The sequence below is a fragment of the Lissotriton helveticus genome, chromosome 8 (assembly GCF_964261635.1).
Source record: "Lissotriton helveticus chromosome 8, aLisHel1.1, whole genome shotgun sequence".
Classification (NCBI taxonomy): Eukaryota; Metazoa; Chordata; class Amphibia; order Caudata; family Salamandridae; genus Lissotriton; species Lissotriton helveticus.
Window position 1 is genome coordinate 297,471,651 of NC_136069.1, and position 20,922 is coordinate 297,492,572.

At 44.9% G+C, this 20,922-nt stretch overlaps 1 protein-coding gene across 1 annotated transcript in view; it reads left to right on the forward strand.

Moving 5' to 3' along the window:
- Positions 1 to 2,560: 2,560 nt before the first annotated feature.
- RNF17 (ring finger protein 17) overlaps positions 2,561 to 20,922 on the forward strand; it is a 3,010,943-nt gene continuing 2,992,581 nt past the window's right edge. Inside the window, exon 1 of the mRNA XM_078657063.1 lies at positions 2,561 to 2,663. Within this exon, the coding sequence (XP_078513189.1) occupies positions 2,621 to 2,663 (43 nt within the window). The 5' untranslated portion in view covers positions 2,561 to 2,620. The remainder of the gene's footprint in view (positions 2,664 to 20,922) is intronic.

Consider the following 20,922-nt stretch of genomic DNA (forward strand, 5'->3'; position numbering starts at 1 on the left):
GCCACGTGCGAGGCCCAGACCTCGCGCACTACAGTGAGTAAAATTGGGCGGTGGTGGGGGGGCTTCAAATTTGCATTATAAGACAAGCATACATGAGATGGCCCAAAAAGGCAGGCTGTGTGAGCTTCAGATTAACATTATAGGACATGCATGCATGAGCAGGGCCCAAGGGGCAGTGGAAAGAAATGCGGATTGGTAGGAGGACTTGGAGAGACAACATGATATTTTGGGAAATTACCAATTTTTTTGAAGACTTTCAAAACAGAGGGAGAGAGTGTGTGCCTTTTTTGTCAAAAATACCTGGGGTAATCCTGCAGACAACTCGCCATTCCCTACTGAAAGCACCTGTGCCCAAGTATTTATTGTAAAATACATTAGGGGGGTGTAACACCCTAAACACCCCCCAGAAGCTACGCCTCTGCACAGACAGGCACCTTATTAGGTGGACCATACACTATGTGATGCACAGGACTTTAGATTACATGTTTTAAGTCACGCATCTACATAGCTGCCAAGGTGTCAGAATGCTATGTGTGACAGTTCCAGAATTTCAGAGTAATTATGAGTGACATTTCAACGACTATGAGTGACACTTTCTCGGGAGCAAAATCAGGCAATGAAGACGAGGCAAAACATATAAATATCAGTCATGACACCCATTTGAGCAACGGGAAACTCAAGGAAGATCTTAAAAGTACTGCGAAGCACAAGAAACGAAGGAAGGGAGACAGGCTGCATGACTGTAGTTCTTAGTAACAGAGGCGGGCAGGCACTTCTGCTCAGAAGATGATCTCATTGATCTGATCATTCATGACCTGTGTGCTAGCCTAAAAAGCAAATTGTATTGCATAGAAAGTGCAACTTGGAGATTATACCATCACGCAATGACAGGCGTAATTGATTGCTAATGCAATAAGGTGAAAAAGAATGTTGGGAAGCACGAGCGCAAAACCTGTTGGTGTTTCGCTCTAAACACGTGGTAGTGCAAAGAAATACAAATTGCACAGCCAGTCTTTTCTTAGTTTTATAGACAAGCTTCAGCAGACATGTTATTTTATAGGATAACTAATGAAGAAACCATGCCACAAACAATGGTATTTATTATACATGGTCAATGATGCAGAAACATTACGACACTTTGAATCAGAAACTCTAGGTATTTGTAGCTCTGTGGGACACATTCATAGCACCAACATTGCGGCCTCGTGCCCCTTCGTTGATTCCATGTGTAAAATACACTCCCATTGAAAAACGGCCCTGTACCACTGTGCATATTGTCGGCCCAAAAAAATGCGGAGCAATATGATTTTCAGCAGTTCATAATCAGACAGATGAGGTGGGGATGGTCCATTGTATTATTGTTTCTTGGTTTGACTGTCTACTCCGACTGTGCACGTAGCGTACATCTTTAATTACACATGAAGCTGATATTGACATTTAGCACTCTGAAAACACAGGGCCGATACGTGGTGCAACACTTAGCACAAATGAAATATCACTCACGTTTCCTAAAGGAGCTGTGAGTCGTCCGGGATGTCCTGTGACTCCCGAGCAGGATGGTCCAGTCAGTTACTGTCCTGACGGCTGTTGTATCGCAGGTGAGTGACTCCTTCTCTCAGCTACGGCCGGCAAGACTTGAATTTGTCAGGGTGCCAGCAACTGAGAGGCCCAGCTCGGGACGGTGCGAACTGCAGCAGGAAGCTGCTAGAGCCATGAATGGTTTGAGAATGCGGGCGGCGCGGCAAATTCAGCATTGCCACCAGCCGTCTCCCTCCCTCAACAAACTGAACTCGCCCGCTCTGAAAGCAGGATGTGATGACAGTTCCCCCCTCCTGGCGCCGGCACATACTAGCACACAACCTGACGGGCCCTGTGACGTCAGGCTGACAGCCAGAGCGCACCAGGGGAAATCGCAATTATAAAACATTAGAGCAGGGAGTGTGAGCCTGTCTGCTGCCTTAGATCACTGCGAACTCAGCCCCAAGCCTGGGAGAGCTGCGTGGGTGCTTTCCGCGCTGATTCCTGCCCCACTTAAAAGTTTGCAGTAACATCTTGAGATGCTATGCATATGCGTGACAAAGCATTTCAATGCGGTAATGCGGATTACCACATTAAAATGCGTTAGTATCACACCAGATGCGTGATACTTGACAGGACTGGATCATCTATTTTACTTTCATAGGCAACGCCTCTTGGGAAGGATTCCTAGCTGTTTCAGAGGCTATTCCCATATCACCCCAGGAAGAATTTTGGATTAGCATTATTGATCGCTACTAAGTGAGAAATTTGCATAAACCACAAAAGAGTTTGGGATAATTTCAGAATTTCTCGAGCAATTTTAAAATTCTTACATGAGTAAACGCCGTATTTATGGGTACCAGTAGGGACGGTTTCACTTTGACAGGTCTTTTTTTGGCTAACGAAACCTTTCAACAGCAGCGACAAGGTTAACGAACGCTCCTCATTACAATAAATCTAGAAATGTACCCTTTCCGGTCAGTCACGTGCCACGTTCAAGCCGGCGGCGTTACGTACCCCGAGGTTTTAAAAGCCAGCAGTGGGAGCACGCACGTGCCGTACGGCGCGTGTGGTATTTAGTAGAAGTGGAAGGGTGTGGAAAATGGCGGAGAGACGACACCTTTGCTACGGCTGCAAGCAGTCAGGTAAGCGAATATTCCTAGGTAGACGTATGGTTTGCGCACAAAAGAGGAAGGAGAAAAAGTGTGATATATTTTATAGCGAGGATCCCGCCACCACTCCTCAGCACCTGAAAAGAAGTGACGCTCTAACTGTTAAAAACTTAATGCAATATTTGCACTTTGGTTTTTTGTTGCGTCGCTAGCTGCGTTCCATCTATAAATACCTGAGCTCATAAGGTATGCGGGCTGCTACATTTGCTTTCGAAAGGCCTCGATTTTAGCCCACTTAAGTTGCTTAAAGGTACTTTCCACGAAGCATAAATTATTTTAAAACACTCGCTCATTAACTTGATAAAGGACGTGGCCTTTTAAGTGCGAAATGTTGAAGGAGCCTTGAAATGAAACTCATTTTAAGACAGTGTCTGCTGTGGTGTGGTTTATTAGCCTAATCATGTAGGTGTGAATTTGGACTCTATAGTAGTAAGCACATTGTCACAAGGAGTCGCATACAGATATAAAATGGTAACGTACTAATGCTGAAAATCAAAGTTCCAGAATATAGATACATTTAAATCATTCCGATTAAGTATGGTGGGATATAGTTTTTAATGCATACTGTAACATTTGTCAATTATAAATGCGCTCTAAGGTTACAAACAAGCATTGGCGATGCCAATTGGTCTCGGCATATTAATGAGTTTCGTGATGTAGTTGCTATTATAAATATATTAATATACTGTGTTTAGTATCAGAAGAATAAGTTAGCAGGTTAGCAATGACTTCTGAAGTAGCAGAATAGTAATGCAGCAGTCTTAGTAGTAAAGCAGTTACAGCAGGAGCAATAGAGTAGTGATCGCAGTTAACATTAGTGCATTGCTAGTAGTTAGCAGAACAACAGTATGAGCAAAGCTAATATGATGGCAGTGTCAGCAGATTGAGCAGTTTAGCAATAACAGTAATATAAGGAGAACAAATACAATTTCACCAGGAGAATAGTAATAGGAGTAAGATCACAGAAGTAACAGTGGGACAGTATTGTGAGCAGCATTATTAGATTAGAACTGCACTAACCGGAGAGACAGTATGCGCTATATAAGTTCCTATTCAATTCAATTTTGAAAATTACGGCACTGTTTTGATGGAAGGAGTAATCAATAAAAATAATTGGAAATAATCAGAAAATCAGCAGGGAACTATTTTGTCTTAGTAATATTACAAGAAAGAACTTACTAGGTGGCACATCTTTCAAACATTATGGAGTGGATGTATAGCTTCAGTCAAAAGGGCAGTTTTGTGTAAGGCGCTTTTTTATGGCAGAACTCCAAAACAGAAAAAAAACATGCATGTTGATCACTGGAAGAGGTAAAAAGCTACGGGTAGACTATTTTAAATTGCCCAACATCCTACTTGTGCTGTGGCGGGAGTACCAGAACTTTTGACACTCTGTAAGCTGCACAACGTAGATATGTGAGACTGGTGAAAAGCAGAATCTGAGAAACAAATGATGACACATGGACCACATTATGGCGGGTGCGCTCACTATGGAAATTGCCATGGATCAAAAGAATAGACCGAGATGAAGCAGATATAATAGCATTAGCCATGAGGGAAACTAGGAGTGTTTGTGATAAGGTGAGGAGGACCCCAAAATGTAGCATAAATTCGGAGCCTGTTATGGTGTTATTTTGGGAACCCATATTTTCACACTATCTTCTTTTGTGGAATTGGAAAAAAGCGGCCTTGAAGGAACACCCGGCGCGTGCACCCTTTGTGCACGAGTGCCTCACCCGTTATTTTGTGAGCCACGGTGTGCAATGCAATAGGTCTCGCATTTACGCGATTTTGAGCTATTGCCATTGTTAATGACAATGCCTTTTATTTATGTTTTGGTTTTTAAAACCTTTATAAAAGGCATTGTCATTTACAATGCCAAGAGCTTAAACTATCTGAAATGCGAGACCTATTGCATTGAAAATGCTTGTTTCATTTAGGTACAGCACTCCCTAAGAGTGCATTTGCTTGCAGACAGTCTCCCTCCAATCCTTCAATGCCAAACCGCACCAGCTCTGTGTTGTTGCTTGCCCCTTCACTCCCAGTATTATTGGTTGCCCCTTTCACCATCCCGCCCCAAACCGTATTGTTGCTTTACCCCATACCACAATTCCAGTGTTATTGCTTGCCCCCTACAACACTCCATTACCAACAGGAAAAAAAGCATTGGCAAACCTAATAGGTCATACTTGCTTCAGAGGTATTTACTTAGTGTTTTGCTTAGCTGTGTTGCATCTTAGCTACTGTGCAGCGCTGCGGATAGTAAAGAAACCAGAAAAAAGAAAGTGGGGACTGAGATTGGCAAGACCAAGGCAAATAAGAAGAGAGAAAGAGGACACGAAACCATTAAGCAAAAAAAACAAAATGGTCAGTAAAGGTGACAGGCTTGCGGGGTGAAGGGCTAGCTAAATATACAGAAAGGGGTGGCATGGAAGAAGATGCATGGTAAGATAGGTAGGGAGGGAGCCGTGCAAGCCTAGATTGAAGGAAAGGGAGGACAGACTGGGAGGTGAGCTACAACACTCACAGAAAAGCAATGGACAAATTAAAGGAGAGGCGTGAGGGATCCGGAGTGTGGGGTGAGATAAAGTATGGGCGTGAGCCAGAAGAGGAGAAAGGGAAGGGCATACCCATGGGAGGCAAAACCTGAATACTAACAGGCATAGATGCAGTAGACGGGGACGGAGAGTGCGCACAGAGACTTTAGAGGTGTATTATACAAAGGCAAAGAGAAAGGCATAAAGTTAGAGAGACACACACACACATGCTAATAGCGAGGGGGTTATAGACAGGCAGAGTGAGACCAGGCAAAGTACATACAGGAACAGAGGGAAAGAGACAGACAGAATGGCAATGAATGGAGAGAGGTTTTGATGGGGAGACAGCGCAAAAGAGGGACGCTGGTGGATAGAACAGGGCAGAGAGGAGCAGTGGTTTCTATAGAGCACTGCTGTTCAAACCTTCCACATAAAGGCGGTCAGTATAACCTATAAATGTTCAGTGCTCATAAACAACCAACAAAAATGTTGAAATCTCGGAAATAAGATAATTTAATAACATTATTGCTGCTAAAAATAGGAATGAGGATGCTGCATTCCAAAAACAGATGTGGACACAGCCGCTCCCTCTCTTTCATCACATTGGGAGTTCTGACAGTGGGAAACCCCCTATCTCTGCAAAACCCAGAAAGATGTACAGTATATTCATCGTGGCAGTGTCTGAGAAGAACCCGACCATTACTTTCGAAATAGCACATGCATGTGCATAAAACAAATACAGAATATACAGTCATTCAAATGCGAACTTTCACTTTGTAAAGTGTAAAAAACTCATCCAGATATTTAAACATTGCACCACTCACCACGGTTCAAGATAGACAGTATCTAAAGAACAGCTGTTGTATTTCTTCAAGGGACGGTTTGGGACATGAAAGGGTGTGCACTGTTGGCCAAGGCATGATAGAGGATGGTATAGGGGTTAAGTTGACCTTTTATGAGACCTAGCAACCTTACAGAACTCCCCAGTGTAGTCACACGCTTATGGAACATCCCAGTGTGTTTCATGAGAGAATTCCAATTTTAATTTAGTCAAATGACAAAGGAAGAAACAAAAACAATATCTTACTAATAGTGGTCTAACTCCATTGTCCACAGTCCAATCCGCAGTGTCAAAGCGTTGGATCGATTGCATCCGTTGACTAATAGACTCACATAGTTTAATGATTTATAATGCATTTATTAGAGTTGGCTTTACAAAGCTCAGGGTATTTTCAACCTGTGGGAAACACCTGTAGGTATATAACTCTCAGACTAAGGATACCCTGTACTCTTCTTTGGACTGGATGACATTATATTGACTATAGAAACATAAGAAAACACATAAATAGGATCCTATTCCGGAACTATTGATTTGGAATTCTAGTTAATATTAAAGACTCAAAAGGTGGAATTGGTGCATACAAATATCCCCATTTTAAAAGTGTGTGGTGCTAATCTCTAATAGACTGGAGTTACCACCTCAGTACAGAAAGCATGTGCAATTAGTATACACTTTACACAGAACGAGACACAGTTTATGAAACAGAGATGTATTCATAACGCGTTTTAAAGACAGGACTTCGAAGCACCGTGCAGGAATTCAAGACACAATACTATTATTAAGCCATGGGTTGTTTACTCTCATAAATCCTGAGGGAAAGGGTGTCAGGGTGCCAAGAGAGTGCAAGTGCTTGGTATGCAGTTGGACCGCTTGGTGAACGCTTTCGAAGCCGGGGCGTGCAATGAAGGACTGGAAACCAGCATGGCTAAGTGGGGAAGTGATCATGCTTCCGCCTCCCTCTCAGCAAAAAGAAATGTGAACATTGGAAATCAAGTTCCTAACATATATATGCGGAATTTATTGATATGCTCTCACATTAAAGTGACACTTTAGATGCCCTATCAACCAGGAAGGATGAAAGGCTGAGAACCGAACAGACATTCGTGCAGCGAGTGCATCAGCCCACTGAGGCCCCGGGCCTGGAGGAAACGCTTACCAGCCACCCCCTTTCTTTTCAAGCTGAAAGATTACCCACTCCTCTGCAGGTACAGCCCCGGTTCTGCGGTCATTCCGTGTCACCCCCCTTTGCACCCTAAAGTCCTCGGATGCTGCCCCCTCCTGTCACATGGATTCCTTCTCCTTGCAAATACTGACAGCAGCAGAATAAAATAATATATTTTTTGGCAGCTCAGCCAAGTGCGCCAGGTGGCAGCGAGAACTGGGATCCAATTACAGCGCCTTAATGGGATTTTGTGCATGATCTCTCTCACCCCAGCAGCCCTCTGAGGTGTCCAACACGCTCACTCCTATTACCCAGCAGGACGCTCATGAGTAGTGTGCTGAGGGGGGGCCCCCTGCAGCTCAGGGCTCCCGCGCACCGTGGGGGATGCGGGAGCCTGAGATATTGCCCGAGTGCAACTATCAAACAAAGCCTACACACCTTAAAGAAGCCACAATGGAACGCATTATTAACTAAATCTGACCACACACATTCTGTTAGAACTTATTTAAACTGACAGTTCTGTACAGCACATTCTTCTCTCCACTAGTGACATATCAAAACTAGAAGGATGAGGGCCAGGAAATCCGCGATTTCTTCAGCCCTGACCGGGGCCCGGTGTCCACAGTGTAGGAGGTGCGGTAGTGCAAATAACGCTCCGTCTCCGAGAAGCTGATATGTTTAATTCACGTTTACGGATCATATTCCTAATAATCTGATTGTGTCCTAAATTAAATCGCCTTAGATGGGAGAGAGGGCAGTCAGGCGGGAGAGGATGCAGGTGCTGCGGGGGCGCCGCTGGAGCAGGACCTGCTGCTAGTGAGGCTGGCTCTGGTACTGGCGCTGAAGCTGGGGCTTCTGCTCCCACACACACACAGCACATCCCGTGTTTACATATTTTGGAGCCTTCAAGTCCCCGTTGCTGCTGCCGCTGCTGCCTCCCGGACCTGCCACGCTGCTGCCACCTGCATCCAGCCTTCAACCCTCCTAGCACAGGCACAGCAAATGGAGAGGTGGGTACGGGGGGAGTGAGGGGACGAACAGGTGAAAGAGAGGGGAGAGTAGACTAGAGAAGCAGGCAGGGGTAAAAATCGCAAACACACGAGGATAGGGGCAGGAGAGAGATTCGGAATATTACAACAAAGGAGGAAGCGAGCTTGCGGAGACAGAGTGGACACATGGATATCAGGGCAGAGTGCGTAGGCTGCTTAGAAAGTGAAAGCGCTTCTGCTTCTGGGTAATGCAGCCGTGTGAATCACGAGAGAGGGACAGGTCAGACAAAATCGAGTGCGTATTCAGTTAGCCAATCAGAGGAGAAGACAAGCATTTACAAATGCAATAGGGCTTGTATTTACGGGAGCCCTATTGCATTCTAAACAAAACTGCGGTTGTGCAAAAAGGCAGGACCGGGAGTGGGTGGGAGGCTTGTGGTGGCCAGAGAAGGAGGAATCTGGGGGAGTCAGGGAAACAGAACCGTTCTGAAAGTAAAGGGGCTGATAGCCATGGAGGGACAAAAATGACGTAATGGGTGTCAGGAGGCGGGACTAACTTGCTGAACACCAATCAGAATGCTGTATTTACGGTTTTGGCCAATGAAAAAAAAAATCCGGAAAGTGGGCGGAGCTTCCCCCACTATACTGTATACAGCATCTCTCTGACAAGACAGCGCATGCGCTGCCTAGTCCGAGACCTAAAAAGGGTTGTTGAATAAATACCTTCAAAAATGTAGTGGTGGGTGGATACATGCTCTGAATTACATAGGCCAGCAAGTCAGAGGCACCTCTAACTCCCTGGGGAATATTTTGTGAAAAGAATGGTGCAGTGGTGTTAGTTTGACTCTCTCTCCGGCATTCGCCCTACCCAAGCCTTGCTTATTCATCCTTTATATCTACCCCCTCTCTACACTGCCTCTGTCTTCTTGTGCCCCCCCCCCCCCCGCTTGTGCTACTCGATCTCCCCGTTAACCATGGACCTCTACAGCCATCTTGGGTTATTATTCGTACTTATAAATGGCCATGTTGATTCTAGATGTAATGTGACGTTCGTCTTGGAATTGTACAATGTTACTTTGGGTAAACTGTGCCAAGATGGACATCGTATTACGTCTAGACTCAGTGTGCCAGCCATTTTTGAGGTATCCCCCAAAAAATCCAGATTGGTTGCCTGCCATGTTGCCAGATTGGGCTATCACCTGCTCAAATAAGCAAACATTTTTTAGATCGAACGTTAGAGACCTCTTGTGTATATATATACTTTAGTATATACTTTTTTTGGACTTGAAGCCATTTCCACTGCTTTTCATGTGCTTGTTTCAGTGGCCTTTAAAAATCATTGTTGGCTAGTGGTCAATCCTTCCTCTTTGTCCCTAGTTTTCTACGGTTTACTCCCACAGAGCAGCGCCACAGTACTTGTAACCCTTCCACTTGTCCCATTGTAACATCTGTTAGGGACTACTTCTCCCTTTCCCTAAGAGCATTTGACCAGAGCGCAGATGCTTTGTCGCTCCAGGTCCATTTCTGTAAACAGGGCTGTAAATCATGTTCTCCCCTTGTTAGTTTGCTGTGCATTGAAAGGCTGAGGTCAAAGTTAAAGGCTGTTTTCCGAAGGAGTCTGTTTTCACTGCCGCCCTGCCATGACCACAACTATTTATACAGAAATCCAGTTATGCCTGCCAACCTGCAGACAAAATAGCTACTTTTATGATTTTTAGTGAATATCTCTCCAATTTAAGATGGTAGTGACATGCACGATGACCTCATTAATGTCATGACGAAGATCTCTACTTTTTTGTAGTGCATACTTTGAATAAATATATTTTTTAAGGAGCCTTTATTATTTTGCTGGAATCCGGACCACGTGGGGCAGTGACTTCTAATTGGTATTCTGTGAGTGCCTTGTGTAAAAATGTTGGGACTGTAAGTATCCTGTTCATCCTGAGCAGTGGTCGAAGTGGGGGACAAAAAAGTAGGGGAACTGTGGGTGGAGAATCAGGGGGCGGGAATAACCAAAGATTAGATCAGTGGGCGGAGTCAGGGGTGTGGCTAGAAATAGCTAAACATACCATTTTTAGTACGTTTAGCATTTCAGTGACCAGTTACAGCATATAACGTTATTTAATTCAAACAATGAATAAACATATTTGTTTTAGGTTTAATTTAGGAAAAAGCCAACACTCATAGGGAATACAGGTTTATGTAAAGCGTGTGAAATATAAGCAGGAACAACATGTTACCTTAATGCTTTTACACTCATTGTTCAGAACTCCATGAGTATTTATTGTCTCAAACATTGAGGACATGAATACAGGGCTCCTCCTGTACACATGTGTTAAGCAGGGCTCAGAAGAGAAAGGTACTCTTCAGGAGAATCTAGACTCACGGAAACCCACAAAGGCTCCTTCATAATAATGTCAGCCAGCTAGCTGCTCAATCATATTTAAGCAAAAAGAACAACTGGTGGACAGAATGCTGAACGATGTCATACATTTACCCCAGTACAGAGATCTGGGCCTAAATCCATCGTTTTTTTGCTCGCCATTCCAGTTTGGACCCAGCCATATGCAAATCAGTCCTGATCCTGCGCCCAATGGGAACAGTCCAGCCTGAACTGCCAGGCCATATGTATTCAAGTCTCCTTTCATTCGGGAAGTGAACACAAAGCAGTACCCACTGAACTATGCAGATAAAATATTGCTCTTTGATATGCATGGTACACGTTCTTTCCAGCAGGCATATTACCCCTCGGCGCTACCCTGGGTGAGTGAAACAGCCACTAGACAAAACATGATCCCATCTCTCTCCAGCAGGTACCTTGATCACTAAAGTTATCTTGGCACTTTTATTGTTGACCGAAACCTGCTGAATGTATAAAGAACTTTGCAGTGTTTTTAGAACTCCTGCACTTGTACAAAACCGGCCCTCCCAAACTAAACTGGCCCCTTCCAGTCGCCCTGGGAAATGCCTGATGCCTGGAACGGCCAGTCTGGCATAGTTACCTTTTGCAATGCAATACTGCAGATATGTATGCTTATTAGATATAAACGTCATGGATCACTGTGTTTCCAGTTTAGGGTGCACAGGTACCCAGTTCAGAGTAGTCAGTTTGTTAAAATAAACTAGTTTGTGTGCCTCCCTGCACCACAGCATACTTTACACAGAGGATTTTACACTCCTTGTTCTGGAATCCACTGCTAATCAAGGGCCGATATTGCATTGTCAACAATCTGCTCTGCTCATTTGTGTCACCAGTTAATTCACAGTTGTCTGATGGCCCTTTTAGTGTTGCTTTGCAGGCCCCTAGATAGAAGGGAAGGGGGAGGAGGTCGTGGGCACTGCAGAGTAGGTTGGCCAACTGGCATGGGTGCAAATTCAGGATGGTGAGTGTAAAAGTTCAGGACAAGGGGTCAAAATTCACAACACAAATTCAAGACAGGAGGTCAAAATTCAGGGCAACAGGTATGCTTTGCAGACACATCAGTGGATATCCTGCAGTTGAATATAAATAAATAGGTAAGGAACACAAGTACAAGTCACGGCTCCTGCCCCCGTTCACGGCTCCTGCCCCCGTTCACGGCTCCTGCCCCCGTTCACGGCTCCTGCCCCCGTTCACGGCTCCTGCCCCCGTCGCCTCTCCTGTCCCGTCGCCTCTCCTGTCCCGTCGCCTCTCCTGTCCCGTCGCCTCTCCTGTCCCGTCGCCTCTCCTGTCCCGTCGCCTCTCCTGTCCCGTCGCCTCTCCTGTCCCGTCGCCTCTCCTGTCCCGTCACTGCACCTGCCCAGTTCACTCTGTATACAACATTGACAAATTACACAAGGCGGCAAATTCTCCACAGTACTCTGTTTGGGGAAAGCTCCTCTGTAATCAGGAACTACGATCTCACTGGCATGTGATATGTGAAAGGCAGAGGGCGGGCGCATTGTCATTCGAAAGGGGATAATCGGCCTCAATTGGAATGACAATGGGCCTGCCGGCAGTCTGTGCGAGGTCAGGGAGGGGCTGCTGCAGCCTCTGGAGTTCAACAGAGAAGTGCGAGCAGCCTTTGGAAGCTGAATGAAAACGTTATTGTTTTTTAAGTAGGATTATTCTTGCCGTCCCGGGACGTTTTTTTTAAATAAAGAAGGGGCATGCCGTGCCCTTCCGATCCCGCCCACTTCTACCACTGATCCTGAGGCTCTCCTTCCCTTCCATCCTGTATTCACTTTAAAGCACATTACCGCAGTTGTGATTATTACAACAAACCCAGTCCAGTCAGTGTGCTGTCTGACGGCATATTTACAGCCTTGCCACGCCCTCTGTTTACCGTCAGGGATTCGCGGCGCCTTGCTTTTCTGTCCCCTCTGTGAAGTGAGAACCGGGCTCACGGTACCATGTGCTTGCGCAGGGGCGAGCTGGCCCTCTGGTACAGTGATGTGCCACATTTCTAGCAATAATGGATGCCAGGAATAAAGCCTGTTTTGGCGTTGTGTGTAATAAACTCCTCCATTTTTTGACAGATGTGCTAAATACTTAATAGGGTCCGCTTGTGGAGTTTCCTTTATACTGCAGGCACTATATAGTGGACCAAATTCAACCTGCGAATTGTGCACCAATTTATCACTTACTCTGTACGTCTGTGGATTTGTCATTACCAGAAATACATGAACTGAAGGTGGGTACAAGGACATGCTAGGCCAGGGCGGCTCTTAATAGGAAAGTATCCCTTCCACCATGATCAGCTTATCCTGTCAGCCTCTAATCGTCACACTCACACAGCTGACATTAACCGACAATTCCCCAAGGGAGCCTCCTGCGTTAAACTCTTTTTAGGTCTCGCCTACGCAGCGCGCATGTGCTGTTTTGGAAAAAGACCTTTAGCCATCAGCACAGCGATACCCTTGCGGAAGCGAGCTTTCAAACCATGTGTTAATTACAAACATATGGTTTCTGCTCTCTCCGCAAGGGAAACTGGCTCAGGCCCCCCTCCTCGCCCCCCCGCTGCCTCCTTTCAGCGCGAGGTGCGCCCGCTTGTATACTATCCAACCACGGGATGGAGGCTAATTTCCTTGCTTCCACCAGCGCCAACGGTCACTGGTCTGCTTGTGGGCTGCGTAAGTCTCTGGATCCTTTGCTTTACAGGTCTAAAAACACACACCGGGGCGAGACGTAGTTCACCACCAGCAGCTACCAGCATGAAGTGCACGGCAGAGGGTAATCCACACCGTGGATGGCATCAGCAGATTTCAGACATCAGGGCCAGGGTGTTACCGGAGGGAAAGAGGCAGACGCCCCCCCTCCCCCTTTCTTTCATCACAACACAAGGCGATTAAAAAACATTTCCTGCAGCTCCTTCAACGCAGGAGTCCCCTAATCCCCGAGTGGGGCACGCAACCATTCAAGAGAGGCTACATTCCGTCCAAGGCCAAGGAAAAGCTGTGAGAGGTGTGAATGGGGTGGGGGGCAGCATCCTTTTTGCCACTGACCTTGGCATGGCAGTGCTAAAACCGACATCAATTTAGCACAGAGAGGGAACTGTTGGTTACTGGAACATAAACGAGGAAAACGAGAATGGAAAGCTAAACAGCTATTTTGGATCCGTTACTGATTGGAAGTAATCAAGCCTGAAGGCGCCTTCTTTAATTGTTAATGAGGGCCCCCTGTTGCGTGCGACATCTTGAGCCAAAAACGCATCGCATTGTGTGACTTGTAGTTTAGTTCATCCAGATAATATGCGCTTTCAAGTCAGGCAAGCAGCCGGTCAGTTTCTGGCTAAAGGTTTCACAGGGGCAACGTGGCCTGCTGGCAGTTGTTTGGTTACCTCCGATTTCAAAAATCGTGAGCGCTTGGAAACGCCATTGATTTAAACATTGTATAAAAAGAACATTCTAATTGACGTAATGTCATTTGGTCTGTCGGTGCTAGAGTAGGATTACAAACCCTATATTTGAAAAAGCGTTTTTATTGGAATCTAAAAATGTGACGCCGCGCCCCCGAAGACGATATTGTTAACAGCACTGCCGTCAACCATGAAACGGTTGTCTAAGGCAACCGACAAATTGTTTTGTCACAACGTCTGGAAATGTGAGGGCTGCAGTACAAAACTGGCTGTGGTGTCACGGTTCAGTGACACTCATACATTTTCTACTTTTGAACTCTGGTATAGCACGGATATAACACTAGAGTAAGGAAGCTATTTCCAGAGAACATTTCTGTTGGCCGGAGCACCACACACACAAACAACCTCTTTACCCAGAGCAGGAGGGTGGATAGGGCGTGGGTGAGGCTGGGATCCGTACATTGGGGGTGGGGGCAGAGAGGGTATAACATGTAGTTGGAAGAGCGCCACATTGCATACTAGACAGAATCTTGTAGCATTTTGCACTTAGTAATAATTTTGGGGTATTGGGAAATACAGCTAGTTGACCAGAATGACACAGTTTTTGTCAAGTGCAGGAGTCTGGATTTCAACAATCTTATTTGTGTTGCAGCTTTGGCATATTTGAGAATAACTTAAACAGTACCCATAATAGCATAGACAATGTATAGCCACATCATATTGTGTATTGTCCCAATCCCCTGTACCGTATTGTAGACTCATGTAGCACGTGTTGATATATCTGCAGTAGTGTTCCTCGTATCCGGCTCAATGGCGGTTATAGGGAGGAGATGGCCCCAGTGGCTCACTACACGCAGAGGAGCTCTTCTCTGCGGATTTCAAGCAGAAAGCCACGAAAGGTGGGGGTAGGTTTATTGCAGCCGTTTGTCTTGACACACTAGCTGCTCTTCGCTTCCTTCAGGAAGGAATGCGAATGCATCCTACATTAGATCTCTCCACCATAACCTGCTTGGAAAAATAAATACAGATACGTCATCACTGCGGAAGGAATCCTCAGCGAGCCACAACTAAAGTCATGTATTCCTTGTTAAATCATGCATCTGAAAACAAAGCAGCTGTCCTTGCTATTCATAGCCTGGACTACGGGAGGCCTATAAACTCCAGGCACCGCCGGGAAACATTTGCGGCACGATTAGCCACACAATCCTGACAGCAGACAAAAAGCTACAGCCAACACTTCCAGTGAACTGCCTTTTATTGAGGATTACTCAGGACACCATTTTGCAAAAACGACTTGCTGTGAGCCTGACAAGTAATGCAATGAGAACATTTTGCTGCAATACCTAGAGTGGTGCATTTACTGAAAAACACATCTTATTGCTATTCCGCTCACCTCCAACAAATAGTTTGTCACTGCTTAAGGAAAACCGATCTAAACGGGTTTTATTGAATACGGTTCCATGAAATGCCAATCTACCTCGCCACGCACGCACTTCCTGGTCTGCCTTTAATCAGTCACCTCGGCTGCCACTACATGATCTGTCTATCCCTTATATGAACACTGCCACCATTTCAAAACCCCACAGACCATTGCACACTTTACTTTTAAGCTCATCAGTAGTACTGTCAAGACCTTTACATTGCAAGCTCCCCTAATCCGTACTCGGCTTAACCCAGTACTATCAATATAATCCCTGATGATTAGGGAGGTGAATGTACATGCCAATGTAATGGAAATATGGTGGCCATGCTATAAATAATCAGAGTTTAGGAACCAATTTAAGGTCAGCCAATATCGCTAACCAAGACTGAGAAAATGAATGAAGCCAAGGCATTTAACGTGGCTGTTCAAATTAGTGTCTGACAGAATGAATCCTGTGATACCATAAACAGACTCTCCCGCCTGCCCTTTTACATTACAGGGTATCCATGGGTACAGAGCCCTTTGTGAATGTTTTTTATCAGGGAAAAATAGGATACTTTGTGGGTTTGCTTATGGTAGTCATGGAATGGGACCAAATTAAAATACACAATCCTGAAGCAGTTTAAGAGCCTTCAAATATACCAATCCAGGTCCTGTGTATTGATTATTTAACATTACAATCTAATTTCAGAAGTACAAAAGTCTCAGTATGAAATGTTAACTGATGCTTACATCTAAAGTGGAAATGCAATACAATATACAAAGCTTAGAAACAAATGCTTTCAATATCACGCATCCCTCCATATCCAATACAACCATATGTCGACATTACTGGCACGGCTAAAATGCAGAACATAGTCGAAGGCAATGGCAAAAAGGAGGGATGCAATAGTCATTGCGCCATCAGGAGATTCTCATTGATAGTCTGTGCATCTTGGCCAACTGGAAACAGAAGAAGAATTTGAATGTCCCACTGGGCACATCAGTTTAAATTGACTTGTCCCTAGTGCAAGGGGTAACTGACAATTGCCAAGTAGGCAACTGACTTCTCGTGGGTAAAAGGGGGGCTGATACAACCTCAATATTGAATAAAGTATGGCGGCTCTAGATACTTCTGCGCTCAGCACGCAACAACAGTTATCCATTCCCAAACAACATTTTTGGAGGAGGGAGGAAGTCTGTGAAATACTGCTCTTCGGTTCCACTCTCCATATTGGACAACACACAAGAAACGGACACTAACTTCACTCTTGCTCCTGCAGTAAAGAATGGACTTAGCCTTTAATGCACAGGGAGATACAAGTCTGAATGGAGAAAAGCAGCTGATGGCGCTTACAAAATCCAACTCGAAAACTTGACTAAGGAAATAGTTATCATAATCCAAATTTGTCTAGTATCCTTGTGCAAGCTGCAGCATCCTGTCCTTCTAAGATTAACTGTTCTTGGAGGCAGAGGTTTCCGTATTTTAGAAGAATTGCCTTTCATAGTGTACAGTTGTCTTTAAAAATACGATAACTGCTGTCAATACTTCTTAAACAGTAAAAGCACCATTGAAGTGCTTGTAATTAGTGGCACACCTCGGATAAAAATTAATCTTCGCAATGTAGTGCAATTTACAGAGCTACAAAAAATAAAGCTACCTCCCCACAAATATAACTCCACAGATCTTAGTTTGTTGAAGGCTACACAAATGTAAGCGCACATGGAACAAAATGTAGTTTTCTGTATTAGAGCAGTAGGTATTGATCTGATGAATCCAAGGAACAAGACTGGTTGGCTATTAAATGGTAAGCGGGCAGAACTACAACAGTAAGGCTATCGGAACGCAGCAGTTTAATGGTTATAGATAGCCTCCATTGACCATGTCATAAATGATGTAATATGTGACATCATCAGCAGTGGATTGCGGGCGCGCGAGTTATAGTGAGTCCAACTAACTATAACGTGGGGATTTCAATGGTTTTGTATGAGTAAAATGTTCAGCTAACTATAACTGGTGTGAAACCTATGGTTTTTTCAGTGAATTTGAAAGGTTTTTTAAATGCTACTTCCTAACTATAACGAGTGTGAAACCTATGGTTTTTTCAGTGAATTTCATAGTTTTTTAAAAGTTAATTCCTTTTGTATATCGACTTTGTTACCTACGATTTCTTTTTTTTTTTTTTTTAAATTAGCTGTTTTTTATAACTATTAATTATAATTATTTAAAAAAAAAAAATGTATTTGTTCACTGTATTCTTTTTTTAAAATAATTTTCTCTTGGTGCGCTATGGGTGCGCGCACCGGTAAGCTTATCCGTATCATTTTGACTTGGAGCGCTCAGGGTGCGCGCACCGGTAGGCTCTCCCGAGAGCGCAGCGAGAGCACTATTTCTGCGTTCGTAAAAAAAAATATGTAAGAAAACTAAATAATACAAGACATTCAGTACCATACTTATAAAAGCAGTATTTTTGATTTACGTAATGAAAATGATTTTGCATTTCCGTAAAGCTACCAAAACGTCACTCAGGCGCGCCGCGTAAGCGCCCACGTAAGTGCCTACATTCGCGCCGTGTAAGCGCCCCCGGAAGCGCTCCGGTGCGCGCAGCGTAAGCGTGTCAAGTCATGTGACCTTAAAATAACACTTTTCATTGGTTGCTAACAGTTTTTTTTTTTTTTTTACAAAGAATGAAATCCCCACCTATTTCCTTCACTTCTTCTTTCACTTTTGTGACTGCAAGACCTGTCTTTGTCCTGCTTAATCTTTTTTGGATTATCATGGCTGCCAGAGCATCCAGCAGCAGTGATGACACAGATGGATTTATAGATGAAGAGGTTCCTCAGCCTAGAGTGAAGGAGCATTTTATCTGGAAATTTTTTGATATACCTGAGGGACGTAAGAAAGTAAATGCTCCAAAGGTGGAGTGTAAGATCTGCCATACTGTACTTTCCCGAGGAGACCCCACAAGGAAGTACAGTTTTGGTAATTCTACCATGATTCGCCAGGTCCAGAGAAGGCATCCCCAGAACTATGCCCGGGAGAGTGTCAGGGCTCTGGCACGAGAGGCTCCAAGAGATGGTGCCTCTACTTCAACTGGAGGAGCAACTGCATCGGTGAGGGGGCGACCAGAGAAGCTGATTTCCCCCCCCCCAATATTCAGCCTATTTTTAATGAGGCCTCCATCAAATGCAAGCATTGTGATGCTCTACTTTGTTACGGGGAACAAAGTATTATGATCATTGCTCGAGCATTAGAGAACCACCGCTGCCGTCCCCAGCCCTATTTTTTTTGTTTTGTTTTTGCTCCAGTTGAGCAGTTTGCCATTCCCTGTTTATGTTTTTGTTGAAAAACAAGAAGAAAAAAAAAGTTCTTTTCAGAACTACCTCCAATTCTCAAAAAAGAGCTGTATTCTTAAAAAAATGAAAAAGAGTAACTGAAGTGGAGTGCAGTGAGAGAGGAGAGGAAAATGAGTCACAAAGCAAAGAAAGGGACAAGAGGGGAAGGGAAGTGAAGTAGGTGGACTGAAAGAAGGTGAGTGTGGGGAAGGTGAGTGAGGAGAAGGAGAGTGAACATGGGGAATGAGGATAAGTGAAAAAAATGTAGTAAAGGAATGGGGGTGTGGAAGGGAAATACTGACGTATCTGTAACTCCTTGCGAGAGTGGAGATAGAGACTGGATAAAGACAAGTGAGTGTGAGACAAGGTGAGTAAGGGAGTGAAGAGACAGAGAAAGTGAAAGAAAAAGTGAGAGTAGAAAACTGAAGGCCTCATTTATGAGGCCATGCGTCACTTTTACGCCGCCGGTGCGTCACTTTTTATGACGCACCAGTGGTGGAAAAAATGCACCTTGTTGAGTCATATTTACAAAGTGACGCATCTAGGTAGATGCGTCACTTTTGTAAACCCCTGCACCACATTATACCTGCGCCAGGTGTAATGTATGCAAAGGGTGCGTATTGACGCAAGGAAGGGTCGTAGAAGTGACGCAGTGAAATCTATGAGATTTCACTGCGTCACTTTTAGGACGCCGTTGCGTCAAAATCTTGCGCCTGCCTCACAGCAGGCATAAGACTGACGCAGGCCCTTTCTCATGGGGCTGGCCCCATGGGAAAGGATGCATTGCTGGAGTTGCGTCACTTTTGTGACACACTCCAGCAATGCGTCACTTTTGCGCTTACTCTGTAACTCCTTGTGACATAATGCGTCATATTTAATATAGGACGCATCAGGAATGTCGCAAGGAGTGAAAGAAAAAGTGAGAGTAGAAGATTGAGGGCCTCATTTATGAGGCCATGCATCACTTTTACGCCGCCGGTGCGTCACTTTGTATGACGCACCAGTGGTGTAAAAAATGCACCTTGTTGAGTCATATTTACAAAGTGACGCATCTAGGTAGATGCGTTACTTTGTAAACCACTGTGCCACATGATACCTGCGCCAGGTGTAATGTATGCAAAGGGGGCGTATTCACGCAAGGAAGGGTCGTAGAAGAGACGCAGTGAAATCTATGAGATTTCACTGCGTCACTTTTAGGACGCCGTTGCGTCAAAATCTTGCGCCTGCCTCACGCCCTTTCACATGGGGCTGGCTTACAGATACGTCAGTATTTCTGACGTATCTATAACTCCTTGCGAGAGTGGAAATACAGACTGGATAAAGGCAAGTGAGTGTGAGACAAGGTGAGTAAGGGAGTGAAGAGACAGCGAAAGTGAAAGAAAAAGTGAGAGTAGAAGACTGAAGGCCTCATTTATGAGGCCATGCGTCACTTTTACGCCGCCGGTGCGTCACTTGACGCACCAGAGGTGTAAAAAATGCACCTTGTTGAGTCATATTTACAAAGTGACGCATCTAGGTAGCAGCGTCACTTTTGTAAACCCTGCGCCACATTATACCTGCGCCAGGTGTAATGTATGCAAAGGGGGCGTATTGACACAAGAAACGGTTGTAGAAGTGACGCTGTGAAATCTGAGATTTCACTGCGTCACTTTTAGGACGCCGTTGCGTCAAAATCTTGCGCCTGCCTCACAGCAGGCGTAAGACTGACGCAGGCCCTTTCACATGGGGCTGGTCCCATGTGAAAGGATGCATTGCTGGAGTTGCGTCACTTTTGTGACACACTCCAGCAATGCATCACTTTTGCGCTTACAAATACGTCAGAAATACTGACGTATCTGTAACTCCTTGCGACATACTGCGTCATACATTAAATATGACGCATCAGGAATGTCGCAAGGAGAGCGCACTGAGAAGTGATGCATCGCTGCTTTCACGCAGCAATGCGTCATTTCTCATAAATGAGGCCCTGAGTGAGAGCGGAAAGAAACATAAGTGAGGGAGTGTGACTGTGTCATAGGGAGTGAGTGTGATAGAAGAGGAGTGACAGACTAAGGGGTCAGAGAGAATGAAGCTAACAGAGAGAATGAGGTAAGAGGAGTGTAGAAGTAAGAGGACAGAGGGAGTAAGAGAAGGAATTAGTGAAGTGGAG